The following is a 14,595-nucleotide window of genomic DNA, read 5'->3' on the forward strand; positions in this document are numbered from 1 at the left end:
GGGGGGGAGCTTTGTGTTTCTCAAGTAACACTATCTGGGCGTAAATAAATTCCAAAGAAGGTGCTCATTAATCTCATGTAGCCTTATTATCCAAATGCTCAAGTATCATTATCTCCTGATTATGTTACTAAAATGTCAAGCTGAACATATTTGAAGTTTTGCATTAGGTCCACTAGATAAGAAAACCACGTGGGAAAAAATTTTGTAAAAAAAACCCAGAGTAAACCTAAATGCAAAGGCTGCCTGCTGAAGGCCACCTAAAACTGAGCAGCTGCATGGAACATGCCGTCCACCTCCCAACAGCATTTATCTATCTTCGTGGAAAGACTCATCCAATAAATAAATATTCATTCTCATCCAGATGCCCACTTCAATCTATTATCTAGAGAGGTAAATAATCACAAAGGTGACACCCAAGTCAATACTGACCTTGAGGAATAATAAATTTTGACATTTACCAAAATAACCAGTTCATGTGGAATGTATGCCTATGTGAAATTCTACCTGGTATGTTAACCATGAAAGAAAGCTAAAGTAGCTCAAGTGTATTTATGTATGTTATGTGCGTGTGTGTGTGTGTGTGTGTGTGTGTGTAGTACACACATATACTATATATATACACACACTGTCTTACATTATTTATTATATTAAATTTGTTAGTTATGCAGAGTGAGGACAGCTGGCATTCACTTGAGGTTTGTTTTCGCATGTGAGTGCTGTGTAGATCTACATGCAATGGGGTTATTAATGGATGGTTCTCTAAGAACACACTCAAGCATGTGATTGTAATTAACATGTTCTAAAATCTGAAATCGAGATTGAATTCAGACATGCAGCAATTTTATTTAATTTGTAATCTTCCCACTTCTAGTCCATTAATTATCATTATGGGTCTCTGAGAGGGCCTTAGTGATGGAGGCCAAGTTCCATTTCTCTCACAAAAGTAGGGAGTTAGAGGCATGAGTTTTTTGAGGGAGCATTGACATATGTGCCCATATTCAGAGGTTGCCCCTGGACTGCCCCGAATCCAGGCTTGCTGTCTCCACTTGGGTTTACCTTAACCTGTCTAGCTTTAATTCAGTTTATCAAGTGATTAGTTTGCCATTTACTGGATGTATAACATGAAATCCCTTCTTTTGAGGAGGTCCCAAGGGGATATCTGAGATGGGAGTAGATAATTAAAGGTCTTCACAAGATAACTTTTCTTTAAAGATAAGTTTAGTTATTGACTATTAATTAACTAAGGAGGTCAAAATGAGGAGTCATTCCTTTGACTAGCTACAATCTTTTCAAATCAGCAAAATGCCCATAAGAGTCTTTTGTCCTGAAATTTGTATAAAATAGCAACAAGAAAAAACAGATTTCCAAAGGGTTAAAAACAGGCACCTTGGCAGAAGTAATATGTATTTTAAAATATGTGTTTATTGCTTTTTAGAGAGAGAGGAAAGGAAAAGGAGAGCGAGATGGAAACATCAGTGGGAGAGAAACATCGATCAGCTGCCCCCTGCACACCCCTGCTGGGGATGGACCCTGAAACCCAGGCATGCACCCTGACTGGGAGTGGAACACTGACCGCTTGGTTCCTGGTTGACGTGCAACCACTGAGCCATGCCCAGCTAGGCAAGCAGAGGTAACATTTAAAATATTATCAAGAAAGAAATCAAAAACTTCCTGGAAACAAATGAAATGAACACACAGCAACCCAAAATCTAAGGGGCCCAGCAAAAGCAGTCCTGAGAGGGAAGCTCATAGCACTGCAGGCCTACCTCAAAAAGCAAGAAACATTTTTAGTAAACTTTCTAACCCTACAACTTAAAGAATTAGAAAGCTCCCCTGTGAAGCCATCTGGATCAGGGCTTTTGTTTGCTGGGAGTTTTTTTTTATTGCTGCTTTGATTTTATCAGTTGTTATTGGTCTAGTCAGGTTTTCTGATTCTTCCTGATTCAGTTTTACATGGTCTCGGTCACATGTGGAATCTAATACACAAAATAAACTGAGGAACAAAGTGGATCCAGAGACAGAGAAGCATAGAACAGGCAGAGGGATCTCAGAGGGAAGGCACTGGAGGGAAGTTGGGGGAGGGGGGGGAGAGATTGATCAAAGAACTTATATGCATATGTGAATAACCCATGGACACAGACAATAGTGTGGTGAAGGCCTGGGGGGGCAGATGCCAGATGGAGGAGCTCAATGGGGGAGAAAAGGGGACATCTGTAATACTTTCAACAATAAAGATAAATTAAAATATATATATTAACAATCTCAACAGACTGATGCAGAGAGTTAAGTGGGAAGCCCAGTAGCCAAGTGCTGGTGATCATTGAGGATGCCAGTCCACCTTACTGGAAACTCCATGTGCCCTATCGTTTGTGAATGAGACAATGTACTTAGAGATTCTTGCACTGAGGACAAGGCAGACGTCCTCACGGTCCTTCTGTGAAAACCAGATAGGAGAGGAGGCAAGTGCTGGGATTCTGCAGCTCCTCGCCACCTCTGCCCAGAAGCAGAAATCTTAGTAATTCACATGCTGAAATTCTGTGCATGATTTCATCTTGGAAATCAAAAAGTTCTGCTCCTAAAATAAGTTTAAATACTAAGGCCTTATTCCTTGGAGCTAATTCTTCTGGAGAGCAGGAACCCAGCGTGTACTAATTGCGGCAGTGTGAGCCACGTTAGGACTCCCTATGTCCTTTCCCAGGGCAGCTGTTGATAGAGGGAGAGTGAAGACTGTGAGGATACTGGGTGGACAAATTCCTCAGCCTCTGTGAAACTAAGACAAGAGGATAGCTGAAAAGGGGGGCACAGGCACAAAGGCAGACCTTACAAGGCCAAGCATCAGTGCAGGTCAAAGGGACAAGCGCAGGAGAGCTGAGAATAAAGCCAAGAATGTCCCTGCAGCCACGGTGAATGGAGTCCACACCCAGGCTGGTCCGCTTCAACCAAGCAGCAGAGTGTGATGAAGAGAAATGGTATTGGGTATGGACTTGTTAACCCCTCCCCACCCATTCCCATGGGTGAAAGGGGGTTATGGGCTAGGGCTGGATGAACTCTGCAGCCGAAGACAGAGAACAGAACCAAATGCCACTTATTCCTTGACTTATTTGAACTGTGATCTAAATATCACTAATAGGGTTTTTCTCATTATCATCACTTAAAAAATCAGAACATCCATCTAACAAATTCTTGGACTATTGGGTATGACGTAGTGATGAAAATACATTTAGTGAGGAAGGTCTGTGGGGAGCGTGGGACAGGAACAGGCATGTTAAAGGTGGGTGCTGAGTGTGGAATCCAAGGCCACTAGCCATAGGCACAGAGCTTGGCCATAAAGAGTTGATTGCAAAGCTTTAATGAGTAACACCATCGACTTTTGCAAATGGTTAGACCTGCAGAAACTGTCTGCCATGGGGACAGGATGGGGGTGAAGGACGCCTGCAAGGCTAGAATGAAATGGCCCCCACACTGGAGGAGTCTGTGGTCTAGACAAAGGTCTTCTCACCAGGGATCAGAGAAGACTGGCTCTGAAGAGCTGAGAACAGCCCCGAGTTTACCAATAGCTCAGCCTTAGATTCAGGTTTAAGGAAACAACAGTCCGAGTTAAAAAAGTATGGATTTTGGAGTCAGAGGACCTGTATTATAGTCCCAGTGTGACCTTCGACCTACTCGATGTTGGTTAATCACCTCACCATCCAAGCCAGCACATTCTCGCTCCAGAATACTTTAAATATCAAATCCCCTGGGATCTTAATGCACTTTTCTGCTGGTGAGTGGCACTTCAATGGAAAAATTTGAAGAGCCTTAGCTTCTACCAAAAAAGCATAAAAACAAGTCATGTAGTAAATGTTAACTGAAGCCATCAGAGTGAGGCAAGAGCCATTGCCCAGCAGCTAAGCAGAGGAACAAAGTGAACCACATCAGGTACCACCCACCACCGGTGTGGGCTTGGAAACCCTGCCAGGGAAGAGACACATTTCTTAACCTAATGTCTAATCTCCCCTGTCCCAAAATTACAATCCGCAGGCTTCACTCCTTTTGATTGTGTCAAAACGTTCCTGATTGTTGTACCATGAGAGGCATTAATCTCCTTTAATATCCCGGTGAGCTCAGCTTGCTTCCAATCTGAAAGAATCTGCCCTGTTCGACCCAGATCCTGTCGCCTGGCAGAGCTCGTCCACTCAGAGGTGAACCTTGTGATGTGACAGCACAGGGCTAGGGGACCGCAGTGGGTGCAGGGCAGACTGAAGAGGGTCTGTGCGAACTCCTGTGCACAGCGCCTCCCAAGAGCTCCACTGCTGTTCCCCACGCAGGCCTGTGGGCTTCCTTCCTCCTGTGCACGGAGGAGAGCTCCTCATCTCCCCTTACTGGTTGATCAGAATCTGCAGCTCACACCCGGCCACCGGGAATGGAATGGGAGCTACCCACTCCTCCCACGTGAGAGGACAGCCGGGGCCCGTCGTCTCCTCGCTTGGGGGAGGCATGAACCATGAGAAGGACCCAGAAGCCCAGGCTTGTGCCGCTGGGCCCAGGGGTCGTCTGCCGCAGGTTCAGTGAATCAACTCTGCTCATCAACTTTTAATGGACATTTTGGGAAAGTATATTTTTATCTTAACATAAACATGAGTATATTACGGAGGAGAATTCAAGCTTGCCTCAGCGTTTAAGATCAAGTTCAGGAAATTAATGCGTCAGTGGCCACTGAAGCTGAGCTCCGAGTCCCTGGTTCCCATGCCCTCTTTTCTTCTGGCAAAGTTTGAAAAGCATTAGTTTTGACTCTAAAACATAAAAACAAGTCATCCGGTAAATGTTAACTGAAACAGAGTGAGGGAAGGAAGGTAGAAAGTCGAGATAGAGATGGGGAAGAAGGAAGGACACCTTGGGGTGGGGAAGGAGGAAACAAGGGGGGAGGGAGGGAGCTGGGGAGAAGGCCCTCGGCAGAGGAGGGCAGGTGAAGTTAGGGGAGGGGGCAGGCGCTTCACGGACTAGTAAGAATACAGTGCAGAGGCCACAGTGCCACAGCTTTGCTTTGAAGGGGTAGCACTGTCTTTTGTTCCTGGAGCTCTGTGGTCAGCAATCCTAATCCTCCCTCGTCAACTGATCTGCAATGAACAAAGGCTTTTGTGGGTAGACAGGGAAGTGTCTGCATCACATAGACATGTCTGAGTGAGTGAATGAATGAATGAATGAATGAGCACGTAAAGGTGGTCTGAGTATGTACAATTCCTCAGTCATTGCACCAGCCCGATTTAGCCCTACATTAACACTCCTAGTATTTATTCACACAAAGCATGATTCAGCAGTACACGCAGAGGAAACACAGGTGTCCCAACCTTCAGATTTTACCTCCATCTGCCCAAGTTTCCTACACATGGAAGGCCTAGGGTACTGGGAACACGTCACCCACTCTCCTGTTTGGGGCCTCTAAAGCTCTCAAAGTCTGTTCAAAGACACTTCCCCACATCTTCTGCAAGGACCTGCTCAGTGTTCAGAAGGTGAGTGCTGCTTATTTTTATAGATGAAGCTCTATTCCCCACTCTCTTATGAGGCTCCCTGTGTGAGTTTTTCAACCAGCAAGTCCACTGGCCAAGGCCCAGAAGCTGTGATCATATCACGACAAAGCTGAGGAATCACGTGAGAAATCCAAATGATCGTCTACCTTGATCAGGTGGAGACAGATTCTGCCAGCGTCCCTCTGACATAGGAGCGCAATGAGAACAAGCTTCTGTTTGCTGTGGCAGTCACTCGGCTCTGATTTCCGGGAGGAAAGATGGTGGGCCTTTCTATCTTTGTGGAAATGGAAATGTAGTTGTCTTTGCCCTAATTAGCATTATAACTGATCTTGAGAGAACCCCTGTTGAGGTTCATCAGTAATTATAATTATTATTACAGTGATCATTGAATGCCCACATCCTGTGCATTTTATACAGAGTGACCCGTATTATACTTACACCGACTCTCCAAGGTCCGTGATAGTATACACAGGAAATATTCCCAGATGGGAAGCAGATACACCTGAGCTGTGTGACGTGTGCCCTGCTCACCATCCTTTACCACCTCCCCTTGCCCACCTGCTGCTCTCTCAGCCTCGTAAGGAACTGGGAGGCTGAGCCTGGCAAAGCCAGAAGCTGACACACTCCTCCTGCCACCCTGAACATTCAATTCTTTGCCCCCAACTCAGAACATTCTCTCCCCTCTTCAGATACCCAATAAACTTTCGTTTGGCAAAAGGTGTTTCTCTGAGTCAGGTGTAGTTCAGTATCAATTTACCTTCTTATGTGTTCCCCTCCAGTGGGGTCTGTGTGGTAATGCTTATCTCTATGAATTGAATGGCTTCCCCCCATATTTGCAGCTTCAGGAGGCTAATGGAGTTAGAGAGAGTTGTCTGGGGACAGATGAGTGGGGGTGTTGTTTTCAGGTGGGCTCTCCCAGTGCCAGGGTGGCAGAGCCCTGCCAGGGCTGCCCTCAGATCAGGCTTTGTTGGGAGGTTTCACGGTTGGTGATTATGCCCACAGAGTTTCAAGAGACAGCCCTGGATCCACAGACTTCTCCCCTCCTCTCACACTTTATCACAATCAGGAGCTCAGAGAAAAGCCAGCTGTAACCCCCAAAGGCATGGCCACGTGGCAGAGAGGAGCGGGAAAGGGGGAGGGAACACGTACATTAAGTAAACAGCAACCTAGACTAACACCTACAATCATCCGTCTGTTAGGCAACTTTCTTTAGACTGTCTTCAGAGGAACGTCTCTGCTTCCGAAGGTGGCTAGTTAAAAATAATACACATCATGAGTGGTGTCGTGGCGTTCCCTTCACTTCCTTTCTATCTTCAACATTTCCTTTAAAACTCAATCTAGCTGATCCAGTGAACAGATGGCATTAATCAACCCCCAAGAATATGCACAAAAGAAATTAGAAAAGTAGAGACACAGAATTCATGCCAGCAAATCAACCACCAATGATAGCAAATCAATGTGGCACATCCAGTGCCCCTTGCTCCTGTTTCCCTGGAGCAACCCGGGGTGGTAATGATCCCGCTCACCCCAGGGGGGGGGGGGGATGCGGAGGTTTAATTACATGATCTTTAACGACTAGTTCTCACTCTGCTGACAAAGCCGGCATAATGTACCGAGTAGAAGATGCGTCGGGATGACGGGCGCAGAGAGCATACGCTATACGGTGTCACGCACACAGGAAACACACCGCGGAGAATCTGGCCACCGGGTACTCCCAGGAAGAGGTTCATTCAGAGAACAGAGCACCCCTTCCAGCACCCAGAGCTCTCATTGTCAAAAACCACGGGAGCAGCTGTAGAAGGCATTCAACCACACCCTGTGCCTTCTGCGGGGGCGCGAGCTCAGAGATTTCCCTGTTTGGAATTTACTTGGCCATTGTTTTCCTTCTGATTCTGTGTAACCTTGTGGATTCTGCCGCTTCTTCTTCAGGCCCTTATGAATCATCATCTGAGTCCCTGCACTGATCTCTTCACTGCTTTCCTCACTATTAGCCTCGGTTCACTCTAGTCTATTCTTCACAATAATTGTTTTACAAACAGATCTAAATATGTATATCTAATTGCATGTACAAATCTTTCACTGGCTCTCCACAGCTTACCAGTGAAAATGTAGGAGCCCCACGCTTGCCCATAGTTTCTTTTCTACCCTCAGAGCCACTTCAACACACCCCACTCCCAGGCTTTCACTCAGAAAGCCTGGAAGAGTCTCTCTGCATTTCTCAGCCAGGGAAGTCTGACTTTGTCTGAGTTACTTTCATTCCCCTGAGAGCTTGCCTGGATGCCCCAGCACTCCGAAATTCCCTTGTGCCTGACGTTACATCTTGTGTTTACCTTTGTTACAGCATTTATCACTTTGACACGTTTAAAAATGTATTTCTCTGGCTGCCCATGTTCAGGGTTCCTTGAGGTCATGGGCTTCTTAGTCATCTTTATTTCTCCAGAGTGATTTTAAAAAACAATAACCTTGAGTTTTGGAAAGAAAACCTTTAGTTGGGACTCATTTCTTCAATAAATTTTTCAAATGAATATCACACTGACCATTAACACTTTAGTCTCCCCCCACCACAATTTGATGAGACGACATTGGAGACTCAGAATAATGTTATTAGGGTACTGTTGTAGGTTTGCAATAAAAAAAATCCTTACAGTGATTTACTGCTAAAACCCAATTAAATAGAGCCCACATTTTTCTTTTTTATACTGAACCCTGCACTATGAAGAGTTCTTATATATTTGTAAATCTATAGACTATGTGGGAAACACTCATTAAAATTGCAAAAGCAAGTTAATAAAATTAGCTCAAGCTTTGCACTGAGCTCAGATGGACACAGAGGGTTTCTCATTTAGGAACCAAAGGCCACTTGACACATAAGTAGAATCATGTCTGAATGAAATCATGGAAACCTCAGGCCTGCGTGAGTGCAGGGCCTTCCCCAGCTCACACGTCCAGTACAGTGATCTGAGAGTCTGCTCTTTCACTAACAGCCCCACATGCTAATTACTTCTTGGCATCTCCAAAGCAATAAGCAATACTTGTTATTTTAAAAAAGAAATGTAAAACAAATAAATTTCAAAGTTCTAGCTACAGAACCATATAAGTATTTTAATTGTGAAATAAAAATTCTTAGTTGGAAACCATTCATTTATTATCTCATCCATTCATTTGTACAATGTTTTAGTTATTGAATATAGACATTCAAATAAAATATGATAATCAGGAAACTTGCCATTTAATCAGGAGACAAAGATTATAAAAATATAATAGTAATATATAAGGGCACTTGACCCAGCCTGGTGAAAATGTGTGTGTGTGTGTGCATGTGTGTGTGTGCGTGCATGTGGTATTGGGAGGAAGTGAGAGAAGATAAAAATGAGAAAGGGCCTTCTAAACTAAGCAGACAAAATAGCAAATAAATGATAGGAGGAGGCAATGTGAGACAGCATGGTTTGTTTGTGGAGTGAGAAGTTCCATAAAATTAGAAGTTAGAGGATGGGGAGCGGTCAAGATGAAGTTCAGTTCTTGGCAGTGCTATATTTGGTCTGACATCTATAAACTGATATGACATCAATAGCAGTGCCTTTCAGGTATTGGTGTGTGTGTGTGTGTGTGTGTGTGTGGTCACAAGTCTTCATCAAGTGTATGTCCTTTCCTTATCAAGTTTTTATGGAAACTCATAAGAAAAGTAAAGCTTCTGGTGCATGTCAGATGTGAAGCATCTTATTTTTGACCATGGTAATGTCTGGCCTCTTGTATCAGATATAATGTAAATGTTTGGTTGTTGCTTTAAGTTATAACTTAAGAGTTGGCTCTGGTGGAAACTGTGACCTCATATCTTTTTCTGAGGACAGAGCTACAGAGACTAACCATAGGAGTTCCAAAGCAACTTTCCACAGATGCTCACACAGGCCCTAAGTTCACAGGAATTAATTTCATATATTGCAAAGAATGTGGTCTTTGGAGATAGGTAGATATAGTTCCAGATCCTGATCTTTTTCATCAATTAGCTTTATGATCCTGGGAAATTTATTAACTTCTATTAACCTTAAACGTACTCATTGGTAAGGTGAATTTAATAAAGTCTACTTAGTAGGGTTACCTGGCCAAATTTTGTGGACTTAGCATACTGAAGTGAGGGAAACAAAGTGCATAGCAGTTAATTAGAAATTAAAAGCCTATTATGTTGTTCTTATAAATAAAACTGCTTAACAATTTTGAGTACAATCACCCCAGAAGTATCCAAATGAAATGATCAGTAGGCAACATCAGTAGTTAAAGACAAAAATACATTATGATGAGATAGGTCCTTAATAATAATTTGATCTAACTCCTTTATTTAATACACCGAGAACATTAGGATAAGTCCATAACCTTTACAAGGACACCAGCCAGACAGTGTCAGAGCTCTGATGAATGAAGACAGCTTCTCTTATGAATTAAAAATGTCATTGTTGGCTCCAAATGAATACACAGAAGCTTCAATATAAAGTCCTACTGAGTGAATGACTATTTTGGTCTTTCAGGTAACTAGACCCTCCCCCTACTTTCTTATATGACAAGGATAATTAGTTCATGTATAAAAGCCATATTTCAGCAGATTTCTGACATATAAACTAAAGGGCTTTGATCACCTACTAAAGGTTTTTAGAAACATTTCAAAGAATATATCACATAACTTTGTTTTGTAACAAAGGAAAACTGGATCCCAATAAAGAAAAAAGGGTAAGGGGAATGGGGGAAAATGAAAAATTGCAATTTAGAGAACATTCATTCATCAGATTGAGAATAAGAGAGGGAGAGGCCTATTCCTATGGAAATAAATTTTCTCATAATTCTGTGCCTTTGTGTGAAAACTGCTAGTCTAGATTTTTCTTTACGTTTTCCAATAGTGGAAGCAGGAATCTGGTTTGGAGATGGGGGCTATGTGAAGAGAAAGGAAAGCGGATTCAAATGGATTGTCAAAACCAAGCCCATTCAACCATGGGGACATCTTTAGGACTCTTCCAAATGAGCATTACATACTTCCTTCACGTCTGCTGACTATAAATGCCACAGAAATATACCGCAAATACTTTCCTCTCAAAAGAAATCAGCCTAACCTTTGTCTGTTCATAATATTACCTCTCAACTAGGCTTGTGCATAAGGTTCAGATGACTGAAGCTGTAGTGCATCCCTTTATTTGAAGATATCTATGAATGTGACTGGCATCCTCGTATATTTTAGATGAAGTTCTGCGATGAAGGGCTAGAACGAAGAGCTTTTCCCTCTCAAGGCTATTATCTGTGTGAACCTCATATATAACAACAAACAGATAAGATGCTTGGAGATCATCTGAAGTAACTTACTGGTGAAAATTAAGGCTCTTTATAGTCACATAATATCTGATTATGGTTTAAAAATAAAGTGAATAGTGACCCTATTAGTGTCCTATGCATTCCTCTTATCTTCTGAATACAAGTTCTTCCATCATAATGTTCTTTCAACATATCTAATATTTGAAGAATTTCCTCAGTGAAATATTAAGCAGCTGTTCTGAGGGGAGTAGATATACATCTCAGTTGCTATTTTATAGCCAAGCCTGTGACCACCGGCTTAACCTGAGGAGCATCTGGCATCTTAGCTGAAGCATAATTGGGGCTAGAACTCCATGGCATTTCAAAATCCTGGTTTCACTTCAATTAAATATCAAGTTGCATCATTTCTTCTTGTGTCAAAGGAGTTGATGTTATATATAAAAGGGTTTTTCATTTAACACTGGCCTATCATATCTACATTTGAAATTAACTAATTCCCTCAGGGTAAATCCAAAGAATGTGTTGTAGCTATTTAATATCCTGAAAATCTGGAATGGGGAAATTTGCAGAGTTTTTATTACTGGTTGGTAATTACACTCTCTGCACAAATTCATAATATCTATACTGTAGCTGGCCTTCCAACCTGACTTTATTTTAATTTTGTTTAATTAGAAATGTATAAAATCTATAAGTGGGTAAGCATTCATTTTCCCCCTGCAGATAAATGTCCAAATTTGATAAGATTATGAGAAAATTAAACACACACACACACACACAACACTAGCAACAACAAATTATTATTAGAAGAATGAAAGCAAAAGTTGGTTTTACTTGAACAAAGTTCACAGGCACACAGATACCACGGAGCATCTTGGATAACTACCCATTTTCAAAGCTACTCTCACAAATAACATGAAATATTATTTCAAAATATGGAAAGAATAAACTTGAAAAAAATAGTTTCTTCAAATAATTTACAAACTTCCACAAATGGACTGTTCCTCAAAATAAGCATATGAATATTAATGGATTGGAATTGATGGAAGATCAAAGCCCTGTGTTTAATGGACGAAGAGTGTGGACAATCAATGTCTGGAGAACTGTAGAATGTTCCTTTTTTATTTTTCCTTGGAGGTTCTGCATTTCAGGTTCTGGAGACTACCAAGACCTACTGAGTTCAGAAGTAATTTTCTGCAGCTAGCCTACCGTTCACTTAATTAATACATTTTGTTCAGCATAATAAAAGCATTTATCAATACTCTTTAAGGACACTGGCTCCAAAATATTTAGCAAGCAGAGTGCATTCCATTGAAATGGTGATTGGAAATAAGGAAATTAAACTGTCAGTGATGAAATATTAAAGCTTGTTATCACAGTTTTATTTTAAATTTCAGAGTCATCTTTATTGCTGCATTAGTAATGATCAGCATGAGCCTTAAACCCATACCATAGAGGTTTTATAAGCCTTAGTATAACATTTTAACCATAATTCAATTAATTTACAGAAAATGCCACTCAACATTTTATAGTTTTCTTTGCTCCTAAGAAAATGTACTACATAAGAAAGCCCGAATCATATTCCTATAGAGTATGTTCTGTCTACTTCGCCGGCACTCCCCACTCCATCTTGTGTGTCTTCAGAATTTTCCCTTTCAGATAGGTAACTGCCCCGGGAAGGCGGCTTCCCCGCCACACCTTCGCATCATCAGGACAACACTGACCTCTAGCGTTCCGGCAGGTGCCCGCACCACTCCGCACCGGCCTCACCTCTTGCTAAAGGGCTCGGATGTATTTCTAAAGCGCCTTGGGAACAATTTTGCTTAACAGACGAAGACGACAGAAGGGAAGCAGGAGGAGGTGGGGCAGGAGGGAAAGAAAATTAGATTATAACCTGTCCCTACCTGTTCCCTGAAATAATTTCTAATCCAAGGCCCTTAGGACCTCCCTTCCAGAGAGGCTGACCTCTTCAGCACTGCTTTAGAATTCAAACTTTAATAAAACCTTCAGAAGCCATCTGCACTAACTACAGATTCTGAATCTACAATTCTGAATCACAGACAGAAACACTCTCTGCTTTGGGTGGTTTTTGGGGGAATAACAATTGTCTAATTCTCTCCCTTGAGGTATGTCTGGGCTGAGCATCTTACTGGAGGCCTTCTCAGACCTGAGGAGCTGGGACTGAAGAGGGACTCAGAGCAGCGAGCTGTCTTACTTGCAGAGATGGTTCAGATTTACAAGCAATAGTATTAAAATGTACCAATATGATTAAACATTCCTGAGCCTCCAGAGGGGTTAGCAGACAGAGGAGCAAGCCCAGAAAACTGAGGAACCTTGGTAAACCATCTTTGGGAAAACACAGATGGCTTAATTGCATTCTTTCTCATTTAGGAGTTTCCAGAGCTGGAAAACTTCCCCTTCTCTGCCTAGAGAGGCAGCTGAGCAATTGAGCTTAAACCTCTGATGGTTCTGGAGATTTATTCAAGTTTGACAAACTGAGTTCTTTAAATACACAGTGCAGGTGGCGGATCCCCAGGTGTCCTGCCTTCCTGCCTATTAAATTAAATGCTCCGCACTTGCAGAGGTTACAGCTTGGAGAACAGTGTGTACATTTAGTGCACACTCGTTACGTGTTCTTGGGCACAAAGATTGGGGGGGGCATCAACGCTGTCCTCCTGTAACAGAGACAGCCATCGATCTGTGGCTCGACTACACCGGGCCACGACTCTTGGGCCAAAACTCCCAGCCCCGTTAAACCGGCGCCCATCGGCTGCACGGCCGCCCAGCTGGAGCTCCCGCCAGCGCAGAGCCGAGGCCCGCGTCTGGCGCGGCGCCGGGCGCACCGCGAGCCCGGGCGGCTGCCCTGGGGACGGCCGCGGTCCCGGTGCGGCGGCCGGGCCCCTGCGTCCCCGGCTCGCCCGGCGGCGCGGCAGCCTGGCCCAGGCCCTCCGGGGCAGCCCGGCCGGGACCGCGCGGGGGCGCGGGGCGCGGGGGCGCCGGGCGGACCCTCCCTCCGCCCTGAACTTTGCAATGGGGAGGGGGCGCAGGAAACCCGGCGGGGCCGGGTCGTGCGAGCTCCGCTAACTTTCGGGATGGCGAGAGCGGGGGAACCGCCCCGGCGAGCGTTCCCCTTTCTTCTGCTCGGACCAGGCACCACGGAACGCTCGCCTTCCCAGACCCGGCGCTCCCGTCCCGCCGCCGCCCGGCTCACACTTACAGTTGGTCGCCGCGGATCCCGGGTGCCACACGCCGGACAGCAGCAAAGTGACGACGCCGATCAGCGGCCGCGCCGGATCCATCGCCCCGAGCGCGCGCTCCCAGCCGGGTCCCGGTCCCGGTCCCGGCCCGCCGCGCTCCTCGCCGCGCCTCCTCCGCGCCGCGCGCCCTCCCCCAGCCCTCGGAGCGGCGCGGGCCTCACTCCATCCCGCGCCCCGCGCTCCGCCGCCGCGCCGGCCTCGCGAGCTGAGCCGGGCTTCAGGGCCGGGCCGCCCGCGGTGCCGCCGCCCCGCCGCGTCCTGCGCGCCCGCAGCCTGGAGACGCCGCGCCAGCCGGCTGCAGCCGCGGGGGCCGCGCGGGGAGAGCGAGCCGCAGTCGGCACGGCCCGGACCGCTCCTTATAGGCGCCGCCGCGCGGCCCGCCCCCGCCCCCGCCCCGCGCCCGGCCCGCCCCGCGCCCGGCCCGCCCCGCGCCCCGCTCCCCGCTCCCGCCCCGCCCCGCGCCCCGCGTTTCGCGCCCGCCGCGGCTGGGCGCGCCCGCCGGCCCCGCTGCTGCCCCCGCGCTGCCCCCGCGCTGCGGAGCG

General features: G+C 45.4%; 1 protein-coding gene across 1 annotated transcript in view; it reads right to left on the reverse strand.

The window, feature by feature from the left end:
• Positions 1 to 14,123, reverse strand: part of CNTNAP5 (contactin associated protein family member 5) — a 724,101-nt gene extending 709,978 nt beyond the window's left edge. Inside the window, exon 1 of the mRNA XM_087819922.1 lies at positions 14,014 to 14,123. Within this exon, the coding sequence (XP_087676048.1) occupies positions 14,014 to 14,095 (82 nt within the window). The 5' untranslated portion in view covers positions 14,096 to 14,123. The remainder of the gene's footprint in view (positions 1 to 14,013) is intronic.
• Between the last annotated feature and the right edge of the window lie 472 nt (positions 14,124 to 14,595).

The sequence above is a fragment of the Miniopterus natalensis genome, chromosome 8 (assembly GCF_054644295.1).
Source record: "Miniopterus natalensis isolate mMinNat1 chromosome 8, mMinNat1.hap1, whole genome shotgun sequence".
NCBI lineage: Eukaryota > Metazoa > Chordata > Mammalia > Chiroptera > Miniopteridae > Miniopterus > Miniopterus natalensis.